The sequence below is a fragment of the Elaeis guineensis genome, chromosome 1, assembly GCF_000442705.2.
Source record: "Elaeis guineensis isolate ETL-2024a chromosome 1, EG11, whole genome shotgun sequence".
In the NCBI taxonomy this organism is placed as follows: domain Eukaryota; kingdom Viridiplantae; phylum Streptophyta; class Magnoliopsida; order Arecales; family Arecaceae; genus Elaeis; species Elaeis guineensis.
In genome coordinates, this window is record NC_025993.2 from 101,631,564 (window position 1) to 101,650,873 (window position 19,310).

The 19,310-nt window shown below is 39.0% G+C and overlaps 1 protein-coding gene across 1 annotated transcript; it reads right to left on the reverse strand.

Moving 5' to 3' along the window:
• Positions 1–16,554: 16,554 nt before the first annotated feature.
• On the reverse strand, positions 16,555–17,405 carry LOC140856414 (pentatricopeptide repeat-containing protein At3g63370, chloroplastic-like). The gene is made up of 2 exons (XM_073253599.1): positions 17,090–17,405; positions 16,555–16,979 (listed from the first exon to the last, which is right to left on the reverse strand). Exons 1-2 carry the CDS (start codon positions 17,403–17,405, stop codon positions 16,555–16,557), a joined length of 741 nt encoding a protein of 246 aa, XP_073109700.1.
• Positions 17,406–19,310: the final 1,905 nt, after the last annotated feature.

The following is a 19,310-nucleotide window of genomic DNA, read 5'->3' on the forward strand; positions in this document are numbered from 1 at the left end:
ATCAGACCGAGGCAGTGCTAGGGCACAGGTTACGATAGTAGTGATCAAGATTGAAGATAGAGAAGACAGGCTCAATCAAAGTGGAGATCAACAGATTTGATGAAAAAAGTAATTTCTCTTTGTGGCAAGCAAGGGTGAAGGATGTGCTCATCCAGCAAGAGTTGATTGATACTCTTTTATATGAGGAGAAACTAACTACCATGGAGGTACAGAATTGGAGGCGGCTCCAGATGCAGATGATGAGTATGATCTGTTTGTACCTGGAGGATGAGGTGGTGATCCATGTGCTTGGTGAGACTTTTCGATGGTACCGTGGTCAAAGCTTGAAGAGTTGTATATGACGAAGTCTCTCACCAATACTCTCTTTTTTTGGAGGCAGTTCTATCAGCTATGGATGACTGAGGGACAGAGCATGCAGGAGTATCTCAACAACTTCCTGAAGATCCTCACCGACCTCCTCAGCGTTGGTGAGAAAGCTGAGGAGAAGGCTAGGGTGTTGTTCTTGCTAGCATCGCTTTTCTCTTTGCATGAGTTTTTGATGACTGTTCTTCTAGTAGGAAAAAGCACCCTTAAGATGGATGAGGTCACCGTGGCGATTCTTCAGAATGAGATTCTCAGGAAAGAGAACCCAGCTTCGAGTTCAGATAGCGGCAGCTCAGCTTTGGTTTCTAAAGGAGCACAAGGCAGCAGGCGGAGCAGCAGGAGATCGTGAGGTGAGCGGTCCAAGTCTAGGATAAGGGATTTGAGTAAGATCAAATGCTATGGATGCGACGAGTTGGGGCATCGCGTCAGAGATTACCCACAACGATGAGATCAGACGAGGCTACTATAGCGTTGACCAGTAGTGAGTCAAAGGATGATGTCCTAGAGATATCTGAGGAGATATTTATTTTTTCCTAATAGTAGATTTTAGATTCTGCATGCACCTATCATATATATTGTAGAGAGGAGCAGTTTGACTCCCTAGAGAGTAGTGAGGGTACTGTTCATCTGTCGGATGGATTGAACTATGCGATCAGAAGCATCGGGATGGTCAGCTGGAGGATATATGATAGTGCAGTGAGAAGATTGAGAGAGGTCCGATACATATCCAATTTTAGATAGAATCTTATCTCATTGAGCAGATTGGATTCGAGAGGCTATAAGATGATAGTTGGTGGAGGAATCCTGAAGATTTTGCACGACGATAAGGTGATATTGGAGAAGAAGAAGAGAATGAGAAGACATTACTACATGATGGAGAGTCCAGTATGAGGTAGAGCTTCAGGAGCCAGGAAGAGTCCAGAGTGAGGTAGAGCTCCAAGTGGAGGTGGATCGGGCATGAGATGTGAGACTCGAGATGATAAGAGACGATATCGCAGGGTGAGATTTCTATTACTGCGGAGGATGCATTGAACAGGTCTCGGATCAAGAGGAGCACAACATACGATGGAGATAGGATCGAGTGGTCTGGCTCATCTCCCATGTTTGTCCATCCATGATCAGCACATGATTATCCTAGGGCATGAGGACGAGGAGATCCAAAAACTCTCAGAGTTAGGAGGAGGCCGAATGTTGAGTCGAGATGGTGATTATTAAAATTTGATGTCTCAAGATTCGATCCATATTAAGCCCACAGCGAGGTCCAGAATGATGAAAGGAGTCCAATGAGACCCAGATCAGTTCAAACGGAGTTTAAATGTAGAGATATGCGTCAAAGAAGGTGGCACGATCCACAGAGTGGTGGAGGCCGACGGCGGGCCAGCAGAGGCCATGATGGCTCGAGCGTGTGGCTCAATGCGGGGATGCACAGGTGCGCACAGGCATGGCCCAGGCCAGACGGGTGCACGTAGGTGCGGCTCGCAGAGGATGTTCATGCAGTCCATGCGCAGTGCATGGACCGGTGGTCCATGGAGAGGTTGCATGGATCGGGAGACATTTCCTAGCAGTTTCTCGTAGTCCATCATCGATCGAACATAGTTTCTGGATATTTTCTAGGATATTTGTGTGATCGAACGGCATAGTTGGTGCCGGGCATGATTACGATGAGATCCGACGGTCAAGAGAATTTTTAGACTTGTGATCGGACTCCAATCTCCATTTTGAACATGGATTTTGGCCTTTAAGAGGCCTATGGTTAAACAAAGAAGAACTGGTGGCCTGTGGTGGCTCGGTAGAGACCTGTGCATGCAGAACAGAGAGGGAGTTCAGCAGTAGCAGCAGACTCTGAAGTTAAATGCCGACAAAGAGTAGAAGTAGGGGCTTCAGACAGACTATCCGACAACAGACATCAATCATTTCAGGGGTTCAGGGGCTCTTCTTAGAGAGAAAGCTTTTGTGAGGGAGAGCTTCTTATTGAGAGAGAGATTGGGTGTACAAGGGTTGAGGATGTGATCTCCTTTTGTAATTTTTTTTTTCATAGTGAAGTTTGCATATCCATGGAGGCGAGCCTTTTGGCTGATTTATGTATTTGATTGTATTTCTGTTTTATTTTTTCTTTCTTCCTGCTGTGACGTATGATATCGAAAAGATCCTGTGGAGATTGTGTCCTAGCCATACATCCTCAATAGTCGGAGTGGGGGCGGGGTGTAGGCGCCGGTGAGGTGGGGGCGGGGGGCTGGGGTGCAGGCGCTGGGGCTAGGGGGTGGGGCGTTAGGGCGGAGCTACCGAAGGGGGGTTGGGTGTGGAGAAAAAAAAATATTCTTTTTTTAATGGGTGGAGGACACGTGGCAGACGATGACGGTTCAATCATAAGTTTTTCCATGGTCGGACCGACTACAGACTATTAAATAGGTTGATGGGATGAAGATCCCAGACTGAGAGTATATGAGCAGGTCGGCGATAATCCTAGAACAAGAGCATACCTTCTTTTTTGGGGATGAGATGTACATAGAAAACCAATTCATATAAGCAGGATATCTCAAAAAGAGATGGTATGTAGTGTTTACTGTTTAGTTGGCTTATAGAAATTATATTAGCCTCACAATTCTCCACTTTAGCCTTTTTAGTTTGTATACTGGAAAAATGATTTAGCTTTGTCTTTGCTCGAGTACTTTCTTTCTGTATGCTTAGAGCATTCTCTAAGTTGGTTAGGTTTTAGAATTTGGTCGCTAGTACTCTCAAACTCTCTTTCATTTGACAATTTACTCGCCACAATGGTGGAGTCACTATAGTGGACTTGTCTCTTTGGATTTGGCTATGTAAATCCAGAGCATGGCTTTGAACCTCTTTTTCCTTTTTCTCTTTCTTATATATATTATCTCAAGTGGATCACGATGTAAGGTTGAGGAATCTCATACTCTAATACACCTGTTCCAGAAAGAGAGATTCATTTCTTTCCCATCTTTAAACAAGAAAGTGAATATCTCCTACCTTCCTTTTCTAAAAGTAAGTAATGGACCTTGGCCAGTGCTTAATGAAGTTGATGAGGTTGGAACTTTGTAACTTCAAAAATGGAAAATAAAGTTGTTTGTATCTAGCATCATTTGGATCACTTTAGCAGGCCAATTAACCACAGTTAGAGGTTTTGTTGCCCGAAGGCAGCATGTGCTAGTAGAGGCCAAGTGCCAAGCAATGAGCAGCAGAAGATGGCCTCCATGCTGATGTCCTAATAGCGATGCCAGGAGTGACATGAGTCCATGTTTAGTAGAAGGCTTGCCAGCGGAAACCACTGGTTTTATCAAGAAGACTGACATTTTTTTTTCCATTCTGGTATGTCTACATCACAACGCCAAGTAATGCCTGAACTGTTCAAGAAATTTCAATGTATCAAAGTACCGCTAGGTGGACACATGGCATAAGAAAATTATTACTCCATTTTCAAGGCAACATCAAGGCCTTGGCCTTGGTTAACTGGATATGCGATAGGATAAGAGTACGTCAGATAATATCCATTTAAATTTATTTTTATATCCAAATATATTCAAATATAAATATAAATTTAATTATTCGACTAATATTCTTATCCATATGCATATTCATCAAAGAAAAATGGATATACATATAGATAGATAACTATTTAATCTGTATTCAAATATTTGATTATATTTCTAGTTTTATTTAATTTAATACAGCGTTCATGAACTTTTAAGAAAAATATTAACCATATTAGTATGCTATTAATTTGATTCACCATCCACAAAGTAATATCTTTGACTCCTATATCCATATTTGTATCCATATTCCAATGTCTGATTTGTATCAATATCCATTTAAAATAAATATGAATATGAATTTTGGCATCCATATTTGTCAAATAAAATAGATATATACATATGGATATACAGATATCCGATTTGTATTTGGTTCGATTTCAGCCCTAATACACAAATTGCCTTGAGTCAAGAGGTCAAAAGCAACTTGTGTAGACAGGTCATTAAAAAGTTCAAGCTTCTAACTTCGAGAAAGGTATCCTGGTCCAATTTTTCCCACCATTGATTCCATCTGCTATCTTTCTGGACTAGGAGAGCATAGAAACTCAGATTCTCCCAGAAGAACCTATCTCCAGAAATCCTAAATGTTCGTCAAAAAGCAGTCAGTCATCAAACTCCCTGGCAAATCCATATCGTCCCCTAATTTTGTGATGCACGTGGGGATTCAAACTACACTATAGCTAATCCTCAGATGTGGAAATTTTGCAGCGCACATTGTTGTTACCACAATTGTTTGAAGCCTAATCTTTCTCCAGGAGAAAGAATGCCAACCAGCTAAGCTAAGTTGATTGGTGATGCATTAATCCATGCACTTTCAGGGCTTCATCTAAAGAATGTGATAACTGTGCAGTAACAGAGATAGAAAGATACATTATAGATAATCCGGTAGAATTCCATCAAATTAAATACTGTAGAACAATTCAATCGTAGACCTTCTTTTCCCTTAAAAAAAAAGTAGTCAAGCATCCCATTTTCATGTGAACACTAAAATAAGAATAAACAGGTGGTAAAGAACCGCCCGACTGGAAACAGGGAATAGAGAAGGGAAAAAATATAACAAAAAAAAAAAAAAAGATAAAATGTGAGAGTGAGAGAGAGAGCTCCTGACTCGAATCAGTCCACTTTTGTTCCCCACAGAAGCAAGCAATGAGGGAGACCTGAGAACACTACAGCCAGCAGAGGGATTTTGTTTTTTAAATATTCTTTTTCTAAAACTTATTTCCCAATCTACCCCTAGTCCCAACTTATTTCTCATTCTAACCTAGTTTGGTTGACTAGGATGCTATGTGTTGAAATCGCATGTTGGGCATGCGGGTTAGTCTTGAAATCGCATGTCCAACATGAGATTTCAGGCTAACCTAGCCACTCACGTCAGCCTAGAGCTGTTTGAATTTTAAATCGAAACCACATGTCTGTCTGACATGTGATTTCAAACACGAAATCGCATATCCCACATGCGATTTCGATCCTCGATTCCCCCACCCCTTCTATTGTCCCCTATGATCTGCCTCGCCCTACCTGAAAGGCACCTTCCGTGGTCCCCCACCCTTGCGATCGGCCTCCTCCCACCCGACATCTTTCAATCCCACCTTGCAGCAACCGACGTCCGCCCCCTCGATCGATCTCCTTCTCTTTCTGCGGCTGGTGTCTGCCCCTTTCCTGCTTCCCCTCCCCGACCTTTCTTGCTCCTTCTCTCTGACCGGCTTGCTCCAGTGACCGGCCCAGGCTTCGCCCCTCCCCGATCAGGCTGGTCCCCCTTTGTGATCGGTCGGGATCCTCTCCCTCTTGTCTGCCCCTCTCCCCCTCCCATTCCTCTCCCTCTCGCCCCATTCCTCCCCGACCGGCCTACTCTCCCTCCCCATCGGTCCCATTCCTCTGCCTCTTTCCTTGCCCCACCTAAAAAACCAGCCACCATAGCCCCCTCCTCCCCTCGAATGATGGCCCTCACCTCCAACCGGTCCTCCTCTTTCGGTGCTCTCCTCAATCTCAAGCCCATCTCCTCTGTCTAGTAATTTTATTAAATATTTTATTTATCCTTTAATGCTTAATGTATTAAAATAAATTTTTAAAATTGCTTGGTTTTTTTTCTTTTGTGTTATGTTAATTTAGAAGCATGCTTAATATATTTTTTTAATTTCCTGCATGAATCAATACAATGCTCATAATCACATTTAGATTATCATTGGATATATCCCAGCTATATTCATATGTATGTATGTATATATATATGTAAGTTGATGCAAGCTTTTTTGTAATTTTTTTTTTTGATAGCATCGATAAATTTATCCTTGTTATTGTATATATAGTGAAACATGACAAAAACTATCACAGCCTTGTGTTATATTAATGGCTCAATAGTTAACATACGATATGGCATTGAGTTCACTGAGCGACCGCAAAAAGCCATTAGAATTAAATTTGGAATGAAATATGAGGAGGTAGAGGATAAGTTTTACAAGATCTTTTGTATTGATAGAAGATAAAATAAAGTATTAATAATATATACATATCCAACCATCACTGATCAAGTATGAAGCTGTTCCGATTACCGACAATGATGATATGGAGATAATCTTTTCAACAGTAAGCTTCCATCCATGTTTATCTGATGCAGAGTTGTATATAAACGTGCAACCAATAGAAGACGTCGAAGATATTCGTGATCGGGATAGTTTTGGAGTAGGTGATTGGGATTTCAGAATGACAACACAGATCAAGGAGCAGATTATTTTCTCTAGTCCGTATATTCTAGATCATGTCCCAACAGGTTCTAGATATATCGAGGAGCAGCTTGGTATAGTAGATGGTGATGTGAGAATATCATTAGACAAGCATCACTATGTATAATTGCTAATGATATGGTTTATGCAGATAATCGGCTTTTTTAGGAAGATGATGTGCCAAGTGAAGATAAAATGGAAGTGGATGCTCAGTAAACTAGCACATCCCATGACATGAGAAGTCTACATGATATTGAAAGATCATGTGAAGTAGGAATCTCAAATTTTTCTGTGTTTGAACCTTCTTTCGAAACATTTAGTCAGTTTGATTGGATAGCTGCTAATGTATCAGTGTGTTCTGCTTTGCAACCACAGTATAATACATGCGAAAGAGGTAAAGAATTATTTAAGGGGCTCTATTTTGCAGATAAGATCGAACTGCAAACTGTGGTAAAATAATATTAAATTGGTATACATTGTGAAATCATGGTTGTTAAGATGGAGCCAGAACTGTGGGTTGTTAAATATAAGAGCAGGGAGTCGAGATGTCAATGGATGCTTCGAGCAATTAAGCAGCATGATAATTTTAAAATCACATGATATGCTGGTCCACATACATGTTTATCTACCATGCTTTCTCGGAATCATTATGGGCTAGCTTTAAATTTATCGCCAATGAAATACGAGATTTGGTGAAAGAAGTACCTACAATTTTCATTGCTAATATTGGTGCAGTATGTAAGAATAGATTCAACTATACACCTAGCTATAAAAAGTTATGGTAGGCCAAGCAAAAAGCAATGGCCATGGTATTTGGTGATTGGGATAAGTCATATGAATTGCTATCGAAGTGATTGCATGCTGTAGAGGAATTCAATCCTGGCATTTAGATTAAATTCATTAGCACTCCTATAGGTCATCCAGCATATGCTACATTTGATCATGTTTTTGGGACATTTGGACCTTCCATTGAAGAGTTCAAATATTATCGATCAATGATTAGTATCGATGCTACATTCTTATATGGAAAGTATCGAGAGAAGATGATTGCAACAGCTGTGGATAGAAATAATCAATTTTTTTCACTTGCATTTGCTATAGTTGATGAGGAGTTTGCAGATATGTGGGGTTGGTTTTTAGTTTGCATGAGAATTTTTATTACTACATGACAAAATATTTGTCTGATTTCAGATAGGCATGCTGGTATTTCATCTACAGTAGAGAATCAATTTTTTGGTTGGCAACCACCACATGCATTCCATGTATATTGCTTGCAACATCTAGCAAGTAATTTTAATATGCGATTTCGAGATTCAAAGCTAAGAGATATGGTTAAGAAAGCTAGCATACAGACACAGATTAGAAAGTTTGAGAAATATATGAGAAAGATTGAAAAACTTAAACCGAAAGTAGTTCAGTGGTTAAATGAAATTCCTTTAGATAAATGGACTCAAGCATATAATGGTGGCTGATGATATGGAACAATGACTACCAATTTGTCTGAGTGTTTCAATGGGGTGTTTAAAAATACTCATTTTCTGCCACTAACTGCATTGGCACAATTGACATTCTTCCATCTTCTATCATATTTTGATGGTCGTCGTGCTCAGGCAGTTGATGCATTAGAAAGGGGTAAAAGATTCACTCTGTTTGTTATAAGTCATGTCATCGCCATTCAATCTAAAGCTACGTCACATAGTATTACAAGATTTGATAGGGCTAGTAGTGTGTTCCAAGTCCAGATGGCATTGCGTGGCCCTTATATAAACAAAGGCAACAATACACAGGTGACTAGTATTGCTCATATTTATTAAATTCTTATTTAGTTGTATTTAACAAATACATACTTAACGTTATTATGATATATGGTGCAGATAGTAAAACTTTCAGAGCATATGTGTATGTGTTAGAAATGGCAGTGCTACCATTTGCCTTGTTCGCATGTCATGTTTGTTTGTGCTCATGTTGCAATTGATTTTTGATGATATGTTGATCATTGTTGCATCCTAAATGATTACCATCACAAATATGCTCATCAATTTCATCCCATTCTACATCAAACATATTGGTCACAAATAAATAATGAGTGTATCGTTATACTAGTGCGAGAATGGTTATGACAGAAATGGATTGGAGGGAATTTGGTAACAGGCCTGCATATCGAGTTTGTGGTGAGGCAGGTCATGACAGATGAATGTGTCCCAAGAATGAGAAATGAACAATGAAACTTACAATTGTAATGTTGTATTAAGCGAAATTGTACTAAAACTATTGCTTTATGATAGGCACTTAGATGCCAGACATAGATATGTTGTATTAAATAGAGTTGTAATGAAAGTATTTCTTCTAAGAGTATCGCTATATTGCAATGCATCTAATTGACAATATTAGATTGAATTTACTTACCAAAAAAAATTATAGTAATTATTGTTCTATCTATGCTTGAAGCGTATCGTATATATGGATCCAGGGCTAGTAGTTGATTTTGTATTAAAAGAGTAGGCATCTCATCGATCATCGACAGTATGGGATGGTGAGGTATGTATTTATAATATTGTAACATTTAAAAAAAAATTATTATATTAAATTAATTTTCGTAAGTCAAATTTTACTTGTTACTGCTAGGAGTCGGCATTTCTCACTTGTCGTCGGAGGGATCTAGCATTGCACATCGAGGCAACTTGATAGATGCATTATGCTATATTTACACCAAACCAGATTCTATGGATTATATTACGTCGGATTCATACAGCTTGATTGGCACTTGATCATAGCATTCGTAGAGTGATGGCAGCTAGAGACTTATATGTTTCATCTACCTCAAAGGGAGTGCACTATCACATTGCAGGATGTCTCTATCCAGCTTGGACTGTCTGTTGATGGACTACCAATGGTTGGTAGCACATGATAGGATTGGCATGAGGTTTGTCTAGATCTATTAGGTGTTGTCCCTCCTCCGAGTAGACTATAGGGGTCGCGACTAAGTATGGTCTGGTTGGGAGAGCACTTTTTTGAGTTATCCCCCGATGCAAATGTGTTAGTGATACGGTGTTATACTAGGGCATATATTTTACAGCTCATAAGTAGGTGTCTACTCAAAGACAAATCTAATAATTTGGTGCATCTTATATTTTTACCTTTGCTTGAGGACTTTGAGACTACGGGACATTATAGTTGGGGTAGTGCCGGCCTTGCATGGTTATATAGAGAAATGTGCAAGGTGTGTTGGAAAGATGTATATGAAATAGTTGGACCCCTGATATTATTACAGTTGTGGGCATGGGATAAGTTTCCCTTTGTAGCACCACAGAGATTAGGTCAGCCTCTTGTAGATCCTATTATGGATCTAGTTGATGGTGGTGTATTGCCAGCTGGTGTTTTAGGGTTGAGGTAAGGAATATGACTGATCAAATCTTACAAGTACGTACAAATTGTGTCCAGCTCACATATTCTATTATATATACAGATGGAGAGATTTTTTTTTGGTCAAGGATGTATCGATCTATATTCTCATTGCATACCAATACCATCTCGATCGATAGAGTACTGGTCAAGTATGCATTACATATGTGTCTCTTATTTGTTAAGCGTATGTAAACTAGTTCATCTTTTTTATACATAGATGATATGGCAGCCTTATAGTCCCAATGTCATCGCATAGATACATGAGTCATAATTTCAAATACCAACAAAAAAGATCAAAGATCATGGATCGAAGCATCGTATACTACAATCGAAAGTCGAGGGCTAAGCATTCGCTGGAGGGTCCTATGATGGCACATGAAACTGACAATAAAAGTACTGTATGAATTGATCAAATCATGCAAATCCTTCATCCAGATGTCTCATCAAAGATATCTCCAGTGTATCTATTCGATCAGACAATACTCGTAGATCAGATGACTATTGATTAAACTGTGAAGACTGACCAAACTGAGCGGCAAGGTAGATTGTGCACTTTGAATATGATGCATAGGCTGGTCTTTGTCAGCAGGCTCACCTTCTTCTACACTTTCTTCTTCATCCATATCATTTACACCTCTCCATACCCCATCAGAAAAAATATACCCCATGCATCTCAAAGATGAGTGATTGTAGATATCAGTGGTTTTAAGCTTAATAATTTCACCATCATCACTGATTGGGATATCAAATACCTCGAAGATAGTAGTCATGACAGCTCCATAGGATAAATAGGATTTTATACTTTAAAAGCATTCATTCATATAATGCATCATCATATATGGCAAATTAACCCTGCTACTTGAAAGCGTCATGTGCAGGAGATAAACATCTAGGAATGATACATTGTCTCTATGACCCCCTAGAGATAGAAAATTAAATGTGAAATATGATGAATAAGTCGGTTCAACAAAGGCAATGCACGTGCACTAGGTTTAGCGGTACCAACTAAACCATTATCCTCATAAATATTTCTAGTAGAGGGAAGATATTTTAAAACTCGATGACTCCAATAAGTAATATTAAAATATTTATCACCATCTCATGGAATGCCTAGTATTTGACTAACCATGTTACAGTCAAACTCAATACTCTTTCCTTTGACATAAGACGAAATAGAACAACTCGATCTGTCAAAACTAAAATTATTATAAAAATATTTCACTAAAGTGGGATAAGATGGTTTGTTAAGAGTAATCATTGATAACCAACCCATTTTTTCAAATAAAATTCTAATTCAAAAATCACTAAATTGATCTAGATCCACTATCCTTCCCCCCACAACTTTTTTATGAGAAAAATTAGATCTAAACTTTTTTTTCACATTCATAATTCAAAAATAAATCTTCTTCGTACCTATATGTTGGTTGTTTTTCTTTTTCTGCACGAGTTTTTTTTGCTTTCGACATACGACCTCTTTTTGAAGCCATTGGATTGATTTTAGAATAGAAGATGATTAGAATTCAAGATAGGACCAGAGTGGTTAGGATCAGATGGAAGAGGGGAACAAGGCTATACTTGGAGGAGAAGAGGGGTACAAGACGGATGCAATATGGAGGGAGGAGGGGCCACAGTAAGAGGGAAGAAAGCTACCTTGGGGGTGGGGGGACTTAGGGGCCACGGCAAGAAAACAAAAGGAAGCAAGGCTATTTAGTTGGAATAGACATGAACTTGCATGTTGAACATGCGTGTACATAGTGAAAACGCATGTTCAATATGCGAGTTCAATAAACTCGCATCTTCAACATGCAAGTTCCATTTAAACTTAGCCAGCGTGGGGAACCAAAGAAATCGCATGTTGAACATGCATTTTCATTATTAAAATGCATCTCCAACGTGCGAGTTCAGATGAACTCGCATCTCCAACATGCGAGTTCAAATGAACTTGCGTCTTCAACATGCGAGTTTTATTTAAAAATTCAAATGGTTCTAAGCCAACGTGGGGGACTAGGTCAGCTTGAAATCACATATTGGACATGCAATTTCAAGACTAACCCGCGTCTCCAACATGCAATTTCAACACGTGGCATCCTAGTCAGCCAAATTAGGGTAGAATGGGAAATAAGTTTGGACTAGAGGTAGATTGGAAAATAAGTTTTAAAAAAAAATATTTAAGAAAAAAAATCCACCAGCAGAGCATATAGAATTTAACTTGAAGATAAATATCACATTATAGTAGCATGGTTCATCCATAGAACTCAATAGAGCAAAACGATTGGTGCACGGATTCCTATTCTCTAGCCATCTGAACATTCATACAGTCATCATAGCTCACTGACTTCCACATAAAGGAGCGAAAGCACCAGTCCAGTCCCTATATTTTGACCTCATCAAGGCACATCGGATGCTATTGGGCCCCATGGAAATTTAGCAACATCCTTAGCAAGAAAGGGATGCAAAGGGTAGGATACCAAGACCACCACATGGGATGTTTGGCAGACGATTTCCTATGAATTTTGGTGAACCTTCATTGCCATATTTGATAAGCCCCAAAGAAAGTCTCTCATTCATGTTACTTAATGTGTTGCTACATTATTACACACTTATTAACCCAGCCATCTACAATCTGTTGTTATCTCAAAAATCATTAACTCTCAAATTGACAGGTTTTATACTGATTAACAGGAGACATTTCAGTATCAAAAGTCCAGTAAGACTTTGCAGTGCCCAACAGCTTCAGACTTATTGTTCCACCCTTATGTCTGCATTGTTAAACAATATTGGAGCATTAATGGTTCAACATTGAGCTGCATCTTACATCACATGAATGTTTCATCAATATCTATGGGGAAATACATAGAATCCAGTACATTGTATTAACTATCTCTTATGGAGTGTCTTCAATTCTCAACTTCATTTTCATCTTTGCCTCTATTTCTGCACCTGCTATACCTTTGTTTGCAGCTGTTTTGATTGTATGTTGAAATGCCAGTATTGCTATACTCAACAACAGGCTTCTAGTTTTACCTCTTATGTTTTATTCTATATTGTGTATCTTTTTCTGGTAACTCAGCTTTTATGTTGCAAATGCTGTCATCAAACATTTATGTTCTTCTGTTTCCCTATTGTATCAAACTTGCAGGAGGTGTTTGTAAACCTTATTTTACTGTCTGCAATGAAGATGCTCCTTTACCCGAAAAAGAAAAGAAAGTCTCTCATCATTTGCTCTAGCTTGAGAATGACTAATCTAGGTATTGCCATGAAGTAGCCCAGGATAGCACAAAGCACTGTCCTGACTGTCTCCCCATCATAGATGGAGTTATCCATTCCCTCCCTTCAAGTTTATCTGGTACATTCCAAGTTTAAAGACTACAATCATGGGTGCCTAGCCTCCTTCGCATAACGGGCACTTCCAATTCCAAATAATACCGGGTCTTTCAAAATTTCCTTGATTTGCTGCTTCGCCACTGCTTTGATCTTTAGACTGAATTTTACCACAAACTTGTGCAAATTGACCTGCTATTCGGACCTTTATAAGTTCAAATATGGAAAATAAAATTGTCTCTCAGCTGGCCAATCAGTCAGAGTTCAAGGACTTTCTACCTGAAGGTGGCATATGCTAGTAGAGGCCGAGTGCCAAAAAATAAGCAGCAGAATATGGCCTGGATGCTGATGTCCTAGCTGAGGAGTCTGAAGTGGCGTGAATCCATCGTGAGTGGAGACTTGCAATTTTCATTTCCTCGCGGAATCAATAGGTTTTGTCGGGTAGGCTTACATTTTTTTTTTTTCCATTCCCATATAATGGTTGTCTCCAAGTCATGCATGAATTTTTCTAGAAATTTCAATATATCAAAGAACTGATAGGTGGATACATGGCACAAGAAAAATGTTACTCTATTTTTAAGGTAACATCAGGGCCTTGGCTGACTGGATACAGAAACTGCCTTGAGCTAAGAGGTCCAAAGCAAATAGCGTGGACTAGTCATCAGCTAATTCAATCATCTAACTTTGAGAAAGATATCCTGGTCCGATTTTCAACACAATCGATTCCATCTGCCGCCTTTCTAGACAAGTTGCACATAGAAACTCAGATTCTCCAAGAAGAACCCATCTCCAGAAATCTGTTCTTTGAAGAGACATTGGTGTTTCATCAGAAAAATATTCATCTATCAAAGTCCCTAGCAATTCCATATCATCCCCTAATTTTGTCACATGGGCAAGGGGTTTTAAAACTACAGTATAGCTAATTCTCAGATGCGGTAGTTTTGCAGCATGCATTCCAGTTACCACAGACAATCACAGATTCACCAAAATTGATGGATTAAGCTATACCTTTTCCTTTTGAGAAATGTGGTGGGGATGTCATCACAAAATGTTGAACGGCTAATCTTTCTCTAGTAGATAGGGATGCCAACTAGCTAAGATAAAGTTGATTGGTGATGCATTAATCTATGCACTTCCAGCGCTTCATCTGATGAAAAACATGTCATGAATTTTCAGTAACAGAGACAGAAAATGCATGATAAATAATCTGATAGACTGCAATCAAAATTAAATACTGCAGAACAGTTCAGTCTCGGACCTCTTTTTCCCTCAAAAGAAAAAGTGATCAAGCACCTCAAATCTCATTTAAACAATAAAATGAGAATAAACGGGGGGTAAGGAGCCACCCGACTGGAAACAGGGAATAGAGAAGGAAGAAATAAAACAAAAAAGAAGATAAAATGAGAGAGAGAGAGAGAGAGAAAGAGCTCCTGACCAGAATCAGCCCACTTTGTCCCCACAGGAGCAAGCAACCAAGGAGACCCTGAGAAAACTACACCCAACAGAGCATATGGAATTTAACTTGAAGAGATAAATATCACATCACAGTAGCATAGTTCATCTGCAGAGCTCGACAGAGCATATATATCAGTGCACTGATTTTTATTCTCCAGCAATCTGAACATTCATATTGGTCATCATAACATACACCTCTCCATACTATGTGATAGTGCTAATAAACTTGATTAGATATTCATTGCAGATAGCCAAGCAGTGTCAAGCCCTTTCTCATTCCCTTCTGCTGCACCTCACTTGCCACTTAGGAATGTCTTGGAGCAAATGAAGAACAATGAGAGAAGTACAACGACAATCTATACTACTGAAACATTTTTTCCCTCAAAACGGATATTATTAATTAGTGAAACTAAGCCTGTGCCAAATGATGGGATCATCAACTTTATTAGAAGAGAAGATGCTCTACCATTTTGTCGATAATCTTGATGAACACTTTCAGCTGCTGATGAAAGAAATAATAATTCATGCCTAGCAGCATCTTTATCATTTCCTTCTGAAGTGGAGGTATCCAAAAAGAATTGATAAATGATACAAATAACTTTAGGAATCAATATGCATGTAAGCAAAAGAGTTTTCTTTTTCTTTTCCCCGATAATCAATAAAAATATCAGATTGTTACATGCTTGAGGAAAATGTTATTGCAAAATAAGGAGGCAAAAGCAAGCCTTCTAGGCCTGTAAAACTGTACAAAGCATGTTCTGGGCAGTCCTGGAACTCATGATTCATCATTTACATGTTTCTCTCAACATATGAACCAAAACTTAACCATGAAAACTTTTATGTTGCTTTAACATGCAGAAACTCATAATATCATTGATGTCCTCTTCATACCATTGAAAGATTAGATGGCCATAAGTACTTGAAAACATCAAAGCAACTGCACTTTCAATAACTGATGCAATTAACCTCAGACATATAGCAGGGAAATTAGACCAAATTAGTGTCCAATCTGATTGGTCAAAGTTAAATAGAAATTACTGCATTCATGTAAGCACCATGACAACCATATAGTCCTGTCAATCGCATTTCATAAACTGCAGATATCTCCATTAGTTACTTTTCGTAGTTCTTTTAACATCAAATGAATCCCTAGGTGAGTACACCAGCTCAACAACCTAATAACATTGTCACAGCTCCCATTTGGAGGCAGTATGCACTTGACTAGAAGTATGATCACAAATACCAGCTCCATTAGGCATCAGAAATGTGATCTGATAGACTGAAGAATTAGATATAAATTGCATGTTCATTAATTCTGCTGCACTTATGGCCACATATGTCCGAATGACTACTAAACCAGACATCCTTCTACATAATGTTGTCCCCATATCATTACAGAATCCTTTAAACTTTCTACAGCTTCAATCAATATTTATTCCTCCATTTCACCAGAAACCATTTTACGAACAGGATCCACCTCTGAAATGATGAAATCGATTGGCATCCCATACAACAATTTCTCTTTCAAACAACTTCGATACAAGCTTAGTAAATTCGTGACAATCACCACAAACTCGAAGGTTCTTGGTAATGCAGATGGGTGTTCCTTCAAGTGTTTGAATCAAACCAAATGCGATGGCAAGCCTCTCACTATGTCCATGCAACAATCTTTTCTTCTCCTCTTCTCTTACATCACGCAAAACAAACCTAATATCCTCAACATAACCACCTTCCATTTCTAATCACTGCATTATCTCATCCAACATTGTATAGATTGCAGCTGAATCTGCATGAGAAGTGTCCCTTGCGACAAATGCATGCACCTTATTTCCCAACTCGATCCAGTTGCAAGCAGGGTCCTTCCTCAATCCCCTCTCCTGCATCCTAGTTCTCACCATGTGCACATCTTTCCATTTCCCCATTGAAGCAAAAATATTTGATACAAGCACATAATTTCCTGGGTTTTCAGGCTCCAACTCAAGAAGCTTCTCTGCTGCAACTTCACCGAGCTTATGATTCAAGTGGACCCTACAAGCTCCAAGCAGTGCACAGCACACAGCTGCTGTTGGTTCAACAGGCATAGACTTTATGAATTTGTATGCTTCTTCCATTCTACCACAACGGCCAAGAAGATCAACAACACAGGCATAGTGTTCCGGCCATTGCTCTAATCCATACTCGTCATAGTTTCCAAATAATATTTCCCCTCATTGACCAGTCCAGAATGACTACATGCATAGAGAAGAGCTTAGAAGGTGATATGATCAGGTATTAAACCCATCTCTTGCATTTCCATAAACAGCTCGATGGAATCCTTGCCTTGGCCATGCATCCCACAAGCACTAATCATGGTTGTCCATAAAACCAAATCCTTGCATCTGGCCCTATCAAATATTTTGAATGAGTTCTCCATGTTTCCACACTGGGCATACATGTCCACCAGTGAGCTGCTGACTGATCCATCTGTAATGAGGCTTCTTCTTATCAGATGTCTGTGAATTTCTTTTCCTTTCATTAAGGAGGATAAACCAGCAGTAGCAGAGAGGATGCTTGCTAGTGCCACAGAATCAGGTTTAACATTGTCTTTGTTCATGCCCGTGAATAAACTAAGAGCTTTATTTAAGAGTCCATTATAAACATTGATGGGAATTGTGTCCTAAAACCAGTCATGTGACGATTGAGTTTTTCTTTGTATATGAATTATTGATTGATGAATAAAAGTTATTCTGGCATTTTTCATCACAAAGTTATATTTTTCTTATAGAACTCTTGTGTTGTGACGAAGTCCTTAGAACTATGTTAGTGAACGATAAAGAGAAGATTTATCGTATAGTTCTCAAACATGTTCGCGGTCAAATGATACATCATTATAGGACGATGACGTTTATCGAGTGGAGGTCATTGTATGCCATATGGGTTGGTCATCCTTTTAACCAAAGAGTGTGGTGACACTGGTATGGCATATAGGTGAGATGTAGAAGTACATCATCACTGAATAAGTGACTCACCTGCTGAGTGTTCTGCTGTCAAGAGCTGCTCGCAAAGTGTATGGGCATAAGTGTCCTTCAGACCTGAGATCACCATAGTGACTTGCAACTTACTGTGCTTTGATGTCGGACTATCTGAATTTTTAATGCAGTGATATAAGGCCACTGGGTACAGTTAAGTACTTGCGAAGTCTATGTGTGGATCAAAATGGGATTGACTCCTCTGAATTATTGGAGTTGATGTATTGCTGTATTTTAATTTAGTAAATCTTTGACCAAGATAATCCATGAGATGGATTTGAAAGATTGAAATACAATGTGAATGAAGCAATCTGGGTTGACAGTTAAACTTAGACCATTTTAGAGCATTCAGGGTCAAAAAGATGAATTATGCGGTAACCATATGCATGGGTTCTGAAATATTCTTTTGTAATAATTCAACCTATCTGGATGTCGAAAACTATTGCTAGATAGTATTTCGATTAGTACAGAAATCGGTTCTTGTGCTACCGGCTTAGTATTTGAACCTATGGAGTCACGCACACAAGTCAAACAACGTAGAAAAATATTGGCTTATGTTTATATGTCCAATTTGGAAGTACTTGACTTGATTGAATATATAAGCTAACTTGATTGAAAATTAAGTTATGGGTCAAATAGGATTGAAAAGTTGACTATGTCTAGCTAGCACTATACATGAGGTTCAGGTTCAATCCCGAGGATAAACAGTTTATGATCTATAATCCATAGAGCCTATAAGAGATTGGATTTAAGTGCTGATTAATTTTAGATTAGATCTAAATTAATTAGACTTAATTGGATTCAAAATTTTAAGTTAGACTTAGTGAAAAGATCCTAAAGAGTTTAGGATTGATAGCCTTTCGAAATTATTTCGAACCAATTTCGAATTGGATTCGAATCGGATTCTTTTTGGATGAAATCTTTGGAGTCCTACTTGCACTGAGATTCTCCCCTCTCCCTTGGCCGACTAGCACCTAGCATGGTGCTGGTTGTAGGCATCCTATGTGGGTGTGGGAATGGGTGCATTGTGGGTGCCTTATATGGTACCTATCCTACCTCATATAGGAGTCCTTCTTTCATAAGTTTTGGACTGATTCAAAGTATGTTTGAATTAGGAGTTCTATACTTATTAGGTCATTAAAATTATCTATAAATAGAAAGGGTCTCTACCTATAGATGTATAGAAGATAAATCAGATTGAGAGAAGAGAGAAAGAGAGAGAGAGAGAGACATGAGAAGTGGGCGTCCCCTTTCTTCCTTGGCATCACCTTCTCCTTGCCGCCCCTCTTCCTTTGCCATGGGCCCTGACTTGGGCGTCCTCCTTACTGGTGTGAGGCATCACATCAGCACCTCTCCTTCCTCATTTGATTGGATTGCGAAGGTATTTTGATCAGAGGTCATCCCGCTTTCCTGCGTTGTCTGGTGTGCATGCAATAAAAGATCTGCAGTTCCAGGCCTACATGAAAGTTGAGTCCAGATTTTGGAGATTT